At 32.3% G+C, this 8537-nt stretch overlaps 1 protein-coding gene across 1 annotated transcript; it reads right to left on the reverse strand.

The window, feature by feature from the left end:
* Positions 1-1172: 1172 nt before the first annotated feature.
* On the reverse strand, positions 1173-8348 carry LOC131952181 (glutathione hydrolase-like YwrD proenzyme). The gene is made up of 12 exons (XM_059314742.1): positions 8183-8348; positions 7862-7969; positions 7124-7277; positions 6279-6432; positions 6058-6148; positions 5385-5500; positions 4946-5186; positions 4215-4386; positions 3919-4090; positions 3470-3578; positions 2362-2506; positions 1173-1695 (listed from the first exon to the last, which is right to left on the reverse strand). The coding sequence occupies exons 1-12, from the start codon at positions 8223-8225 to the stop codon at positions 1443-1445; spliced, it is 1758 nt and encodes a 585-aa protein (XP_059170725.1). The 5' UTR covers positions 8226-8348; the 3' UTR covers positions 1173-1442.
* Between the last annotated feature and the right edge of the window lie 189 nt (positions 8349-8537).

Here is an 8537-nt window from a genome sequence, read left to right on the forward strand (position 1 = left end):
ATCAAATACAAGTCACAGAAGCAATATTTTAAAAATATTTCTGCTTAAGTTTTTTACTGTATGTTTTAAAAAGTCAGCAAAAATTATTTTTTTACCTCTCTGAAAGATTTCATTCAACAATGTCACAAAATAAATAAAATTATTGAACTAATTTTAAAAATAAAAGAAGAAAAGTTTCAGCCCAAGTTAACATTTGTTTAATAATTCAAAACATACCATAAACAGATTGCTTAGAAAATAATTTAATTTATAATAGCTATAGTATGCGATTTCAATGCAACATAAATTTAAAAATAATTTTTAAAGTTTTATTATCAGTTGATTTGTAGCATTCCAATGTTTATATTTATCTTGCATGAAAAATGTTATCTTTAAACAAACACTGATCTATTGCACACATGTTATGTAATTAATTTATACAATTTAAGTAATAAAAGTTTATTGAGCATTAATTTTATTCTGTTTTTTGTTTATTCCTTAGCCAGAATTATTTCTAAAAGCTATTTTATAGATACTTTAATAAAATTTTTAACAATAAAAATAAATTATATGAGACTATTATCTGCGATACAAATGCCAGTCTTGAACAATGAGATGATAAATAGAAAGGATTATAAATAAATGAAAACAGATTTAAATTATACATTATTACAAATAATAGCCCCTGTGATAGTATATCACATAAGCAGTAATTTTTTTTAAACTTGGATGAGGATTGAACCTGACTAAACAATGACAAAAATGCACAGAGAAATGCTTAGATTCTGAGCAAACAACTAACATCATATTATTTTAAAAAGAGTTTATAAAATACATTCAGCTTTTAAGATGTAGTATCTGTAGTGATTAGTTGCTAATGATTTCTTTTAAGTATAAAGGTTTTTTCGTAAGTTTTTAGTGGTAGTTGTCTAAACAGGACTTTTATTCCATAACATATGCCCACAGACTTGTTTCATTTTGCTTTATTTTCTGCTAAAGGAATGTTCTTAAATTATTGACAGAAAGAGAAGTATAGAAATAATTTATTGCATATAGCGATGTTTGCATTACACAATTTAGTGTACATATTCATCACTTCATAAAGATGTTTCATTTCTAAGAACTTTAGTACAAAAACATTTCAACTTAAGCCTACATCATATATTTAAAAAAAATTTAACACCAATGCATACAAAATACTGTCCAACAATTTTTTTTTAAGGGAACTATTCATACAATCTCTTTGTATAAACTGTTCCCATTAAAAGTGACCTTAACATCAATTTATTTAACCATTAATAACTAATTAGTAGCAGGACATTGGTGAATTATGGGTTATAAAAGGTTAACAAACAACATAATTTTAACCTCATGGTATAATATTATTTAATACTGTGGTGTGTAAAAAAACAACATGAAATATAAGTTACCCTGATTAAACAAATCAAGAAAATGCCATAATTTTAATAGGCTGCTACCAAACCATCAGCCCTGGGGTCTGAACCAGCCCAATACAGGCTAGAGGTCAGCTTCTCTAGACCATCCTGCCACCAGGGGCCTCTGGAGATTATTTGACCACGGCCAAACACTGCCCTGCTAAGACCGGCCACGGTTATGGGGTTGTGTCCAAGAGAAGATAACTTGGAAAATACATCTTGGGTTATCCCTTCTTCCAGTTGTACCCCATTGAATAGATCTGATGTTTTATAAACAGAGCTGAAAAAAATGTTGGTGTGATTTGTTGTGGTGAAAGATGTGGAACACAAAGATGGTTTTATCATGGACAAACTATTCTCATACAAACTTGCACTTGCTTAAGAGAAGACTGACTGATTAGTGACTGACAAAATAGGGTGATGAAACAGAGTAGTGTCCCTTGCCTCACCCAGTTGTCTGAATGATAGTGTTTTAATATTGTTTGTATCAATTATATTTAAGTTGGAATAGTGAAAACCTTAGAAATTATTTAGATTATTTTTATTCATGTCAATTGACACTTAAATTCATAGAGCCTATTAAAAAAAAATCCATCTACCTGAATATTCTACTAAAATAGTGTGAACATTCTACAGTACATTTTGGAAGTAGTAAGAAAAGGATAACTCTGCTAGCTACTCTTCAAAAAGAAATAACTGATGAACCATTCAAATATTTGGTAACATGACAATAAAATATTGGTTTTGTTACGTACAGTACTCTTTCATTTGACACAATAATATCTTGTTGTTTGATCATTTTTTTCCTTAAACAAAAGTCATAGAATACTTAGACAACCTTTGAGTAAAAGTCTATCCAGAGAGGGTAATAGTCAACTCAATCTAAAAGCCTGTTTGGTGAATTTAACAACCAATGTGAAGTGTCAGTGAGAAAAAGCCTACTCACGCAGTTCCATGCCCAAGACAAAATCTGGGCAGATCAAGAGCAGTCTGAGGATTGCAGCCAAACTCCAGCATGTTGAGAAGAACCTGCACATGGCCCTGTGGCTGCATGAAGCCTCCCATGACACCAAAACTCATCAAGAGATCATCTGATCACATGAGGGGGGGGGGGGGGGGGGTAATACCAGGGCAAGAAATTTATTTATTAAAACTGTATCACAAATACAACTAAGAAGTATTAATGAAGTGAGCTACATAACTAACTATGGAAAGATCAAAAAGCATTTTAAATTTTTGTAAAATATCTTTGTACTAAATTATTGCAACATATTTTTCATTCAAAGAATTTTCATCTGTCATCAAACAAATAATTTCTTAAATCTTTTATTTCTAAAAATAAAAATTTACTCTTCATGTAAGACTTCTTTTCTTTTAATATTACTTTCATTAAAACTGAACTGTTAAAGAAAATATTTTTTATATAAATGTATGTTAAGGAACAGATCTATTCACATACATTTTATATTATATTATAGAACTGATAGTGGAGAAAATGAAAAAAATTGTCCTGTACAATGTTATTTACAATCTAAATTTTGTTAGTTGATTTCCATATTGTTACCAGTATGTAATATGAAATTTGACAAATCACTAAAAACCAAGGGGGTCGGCGTGGTCGAGTCGGTAAAGCTCATGGTTGCTAAACCGAAAAGTCTCGAGTTCGAACCCTCGGGCAGATGAGGCTTGTTAGCTGGGGACAGCCACTCTTCTAGGAGAGACAACTCCAAAATTAAAAACAACTGCTGCCTTGTAGATTGTTCTTGGTTGGACAAAGGCTATGGAAGCAAATCCAAAAAAGATAAGCAGGCTGAAATCGGAGTCAATGGCCTCAATGGCGCATAACCAGTTGACACGTAACGCTTAATTGTGTTGGAGGCGTGGTCGAGTCGGCAAAAAGTTCATGGTTGATAAATTCGATTAGTCTCGAGTTCAAACCCACTAGCAGATAAATCTCGATCCCCTTCAACACTAATAATTAAGAACGAAGAAGAAGAAGAAGAAGAACTAAAAACCAATCATACACTAAAAACCAATTAAAAACATGTTTTTACTTGTTTCTGCTGATGTAACCATCGATGGAATGATGGTGTGGTAAGGTCTTTTACTTGGAGCTATCACATTCCTGTGGTTAGGGTCTAATGAAAATCCAAAGCCCCTGTTCTAAAATAAAATAAAAATCATACCAACCTGGTAAAAAACTATGATAAGCTCCTAATTGCTAAGCAGAATCTAGTGCTAAAAATCTAACACAAAAAAAAAGAAATTTAAAGGTAAATGAAAGCACTGCTGACCACACCATCCCTTTATACACTGAGTGAAGGGTTAGTAATACAGACAAACTCTACTTCATTTGTCCTATATTGTCCATCTGATCTAAAAATGTTATTTTACTTTTTTAGTGTCAATAGACCTTCCAATTATATGAGACTAATGGAAAAAAAAATTAGTCGCTATCACAATGTACATTTAAATACCTGATCTCACAAATTTTATTTCCCACCTGTAGAGTAAAGCCACAACCTTCTGGCACTAGACCTGTACCAAAGCCAATGTAGTTACTGTTGATGAATGAGCAGGCGTTTCCCTGGCTGTCAGCAGTAGTAAAATAGACTGTGTCACTCCCCACTGGTTGATCCAGGCCACTTTTTTCCAAAAATGAAGGGGGAATCACTCTGTTAGAATGTTAGTAAACAGTTATTGCTAATTTAATTTTTTTTTAAATTATTTTAATTACTCATATTTAATAAATTAACAGATCATGTAGTTTCAGGTAAATTTGTTCAGTTTTTTTTTTACTTATCAATCTGAATAAGGTTTCTTCTTTTGGCTGCATATTCCTTGCACAAAAGATTTTCTAAGGGAATGTCAACTTGACTTGGATCAGTGCAGTATTGAAGTGTATCGGCAAAAGCTAGTCGAAAACTCTCAATCAGATGGTGGAGATATTCTGCAGAGTTATGTCCCATTGCTGCCAAATAAATGTAAATATTGTTAGAAAATTAACTTTATTTTGTTAAGAAGCAAACCATTCACATTATAATATTTATAATATTTTGTTCAGTTTTTTCTATTGTATAATGGCTTGATAGTTTAGCTGTTGCCATGTACAAAATCAAAATCAGTAATAAGCAAACCTATCACTTTAAAATATTCTTAATATTTTGTTCTTTTTTTTATATTTTTGTATGATGGTTTGTAAGCTTTAGCAGTTGCTATATACAAAATCAAAATCAGTAAATGAAACATGGAAAACTACATAGGAGAAACGATTGTTCTAAGTATGATAATGTATGAACTGGATATTTGTCTATGTAGGAAGGGAATTCTAGAATCCACTCAGATGGGTACTTTATTCACAGATGAGGACATGTAATGTCAGGTTTCCTACTGAGAACACAACCCCATCATTTACATAACCACAGAAACAAACTTGTTCTGTTTTGTTGTCATCTTTTTAACCAACACTTTATTGAAACTTTTATAAAAAACTTTTAATTATTTATAATTATTTATAAAATATTACTCACACTTTAAATCAAAGTCCTCTAAAATGTTTAACGCAATGAGAGCAGCTATTCCCTGGCCATTAGGCGGAAGCTGCCAGACTCGACAACCTTTGTACACTGTGCTGACTGGTTCCACCATGGTGCTTTCATGAACTGCCATGTCATCCACAGTGATCATGCCGCCATGTTCACCTACAACATCTGCAACAGCTTTAGCAATCCTGCCCTCATAGAAACCTTTCTTGCCATGTCTACCCAATTCCTGAATAGATAATTCATGTTTTTAAATAATTTCAGCAGTTTCATAAAGCAAGATATATTAATAGCTGGAAATGTGTTAAAGTATTGAAAGAATGTTTTCAGGGTACTAAACAAAACATGAGACACTATGAATTTTTTAAATCACTAAATGTTTCAAAATAGGCAGCAGTAGCATATGTTGTACCATCAAAACATGTACCTTAAATGTATTAGCAAGATATTGATTGGTCATCAAGGCACCATGTTTTGGAGCTTCTCCATTTAAAAGCATATCACTGCCGTGAACATTTTCTTTTCTCTTCAAAACACGGGCTCCTTATTAAATAAAGACAATTTTTTTTTAAATTACTCAAATTATAAAAAACTAAATACAGCACTTATACGAAGTTATAAAAATAATTATTATTAAAACAAACTACACTATGAAAGTTAGTATACTATTTATGATATGCCTTAAATCCTATTAGTTAGTAGGACAGGTGGGTTAGTCTCTGTATGTGAAAATTGTATAGTTTAAACTCCAAAATCAAACATCTGCTACCTTGCAGATTGTTCTTGAAAGGACAAAGCCAAATGGAAAAGCAGGCTGAAGTAGGAGTCATTGGGACATTTAGGGCACACAAAATGTTGACAATCAATTATGTTGGAGGAAATCTGCTCCAATATTACTATTAAGAAGTAAGATAGTTAAATTTAAAATCTTGTTTTATAAGTACATTCTATTCACACCTATCTGTCTGCTTTGGGCAAGTTAAAACACAACCAACTACTTGATGAAGATGATGAGTGTCAAAGGGAGATACTAAGGCCCATAACTACATTGGATGGCGTCCCCTGATGTGAGAGCAAATTAACTAAACTTGTATAATTACCTGATGCCCAGAACTTGGATGCTAGTTCTTGGACAGGAAACCCACTTTCAGCCATTTCAATGGCAGGACTCAAAATATAAAGTAATGACAGCTGTTTGGATCAAAAATAAACATTTTAAAAAAATATTTAAAACATTTTACTAAAAGTTTTGAAGCATTTAGTTAACTTTCTCTACACACTAACAGCATCATAATTTTATTTTCTTAAATTTATTGAAGACCTTTTGACTTCCAAATTCAGACACAGTGTCAACCCATGCACTGGCTGCTCCTGGTACTGTAACAGAGAGGCCATCTAAAGGGGAATAATGGTGATCTTTATTGTAGCCAGCAGCATTTAATGCCTCAAGAGTTGCCCGACTTGAAGATCTGCCACTGTTAAGTTGCAAAATATAATAGATTTTAGTTGACACTGCTGTGATTTAGAAAAAAAAACATTTGCAGATGAATGCAATGCTAAAATAATAAACAGACACTTTAAAATACAATGTGTGACAACTTGCAAAATGAATGTTAAAAATGTTGACTTTAACTACCTAAGGAAAATGTTTAATGTGGGTTTTTTTTTTTCAGATATTTTGTCTGGGTTGGATGCTCTTCAAACTTTTCTTTTTGGCGGATAAAGTATAGGTTATATTTTCAAAAGAAGTTATACTTTTTATAATTCATCTGAGAGGGATAGTGGGCAAGCTCCAGGGTGGATAGAGAGAGGGCACTGACCAGATAGATATAGTTTAGGGGTTAAGTTAGATAGCTGCCCTCCTGGGACATAGGCTGCTGACAAGAGCTAGATATAATGTTAAAACATGAAGATAACAATCATATCCATCATTAAGGAAACAATGCTATAGCCACTAAGTAAGATAAGAACATGGTAAACACTCTACTGTCAAAAGTACAATTAAACATTTTTGAAATTTTTGTCTAGTTTCTTATCTTTATTACCAAACATAGTTAAACCATTCTAACTAGTTTCCTGCCATAGAGACCTTTTTAAAAATGCTTGTCTAGTTTCATATCTTTATCAACACACCAAACATAGTTGTACAAAATTTTTACTAGTTACCTTCCATTCAAACCTTTTATAGTTTTGGTAGAGCTGTCATAAAACATACAAAAGGCATCCCCACCAATCCCAGTTGACATTGGTTCAGTGACATTTAAAACTGCTGCAACTGCCACTGCTGCATCTGCTGCATTTCCTCCAGCCTTCAGAATATCTGAAAATTTCATTCATATCAATATCACATTGTTAAGTTCTTCTCCAGTGGGGTCACTAGGTCAGGTGACAGCTGGTGCGGTGATTCAGGGTGTCAAACTACTCATCCAATGACAACAACAATGACAACAACAATGACAACAACAATGACAACAACAATGACAACATGTATGATATAGATCTAGCTGACCACACTATTCCTTCATATGAGGTCCTAGAAAAGATGAAAAGATATATATATATATATATATATATATATATATATATATATATATATATATATATAGGCCCCCTATATGTGTGTATATATATATATATATGTGTATATATATATATATATATATATATATATATATATATATATATATATATATATATATATATATATATATATATATATATATATATGAATTAATTAACATCTCTATATCTCTCCCCTTCTCCTCTTTCCACTATATCCCTGACTACAAGCTAACTTTACCAAAGGCACTATTACACAAATTTGACTAAAAAATTCAGAAATTCTATGTTAATATTTCACTTTAAACTACTACTTGACTATAGTACTTAGTACTAACTACTTACCCAGCCCAGCTTGTGAAGCTAGGGGATTGCTGCTGGCAACACACCCTCGCTTGCATACTACCACTGATCTTCTAGAATTAAATACAAACGAGTCATTCATCTCCCCAGCTGTAGTGGGGAAAAAAAACAGAAAAATAAAATAATTATTGAATGTTATCAGAGCAACTATGAATTCGTTTGGCCTTGAAGATGCTTGTAACTTGTAGCGTTCGTCTTCTAGAATCTAGTCTTTATTTATATACATACACTTTTAGTTTAACTATGAATGAATAAAATTGCTATCCTCAAAACTGAGCCAGTACATTGGTTAGTGTAGTGTACCGTCTGTCTGCAGTATCCGAGTACAGTCCCTTATATATGGCATGAGCCATAATAATTATAATATGTGGGTCTTTCTTAATGTAGGTCCCCTATGCTATATCTAGTTTGAAGGCTACATTGTATAATTTAATATTTAGGCCAAATTATGAATATCTGTTGGGCCTACTTCTTCTAGCCTAGTTGTTTTCATACCATTTGAACTTTGAACTATGACCTTAAGTAGTCGGCCCTCTTTTCCTTGTTTCGGCGATAGGCATGATAATGATAGTTGATGGTAAAAAAGGTACACTAGCATGCAGGGTACATACTTACCTTATAGTCGCAAACCAACATTAAATTGTAGTTATAAACTGTT

The sequence above is a fragment of the Physella acuta genome, unplaced genomic scaffold, assembly GCF_028476545.2.
Source record: "Physella acuta isolate Inbredline_101_S28 unplaced genomic scaffold, ASM2847654v3 ptg000857l, whole genome shotgun sequence".
NCBI classification, from domain to species: Eukaryota; Metazoa; Mollusca; class Gastropoda; family Physidae; genus Physella; species Physella acuta.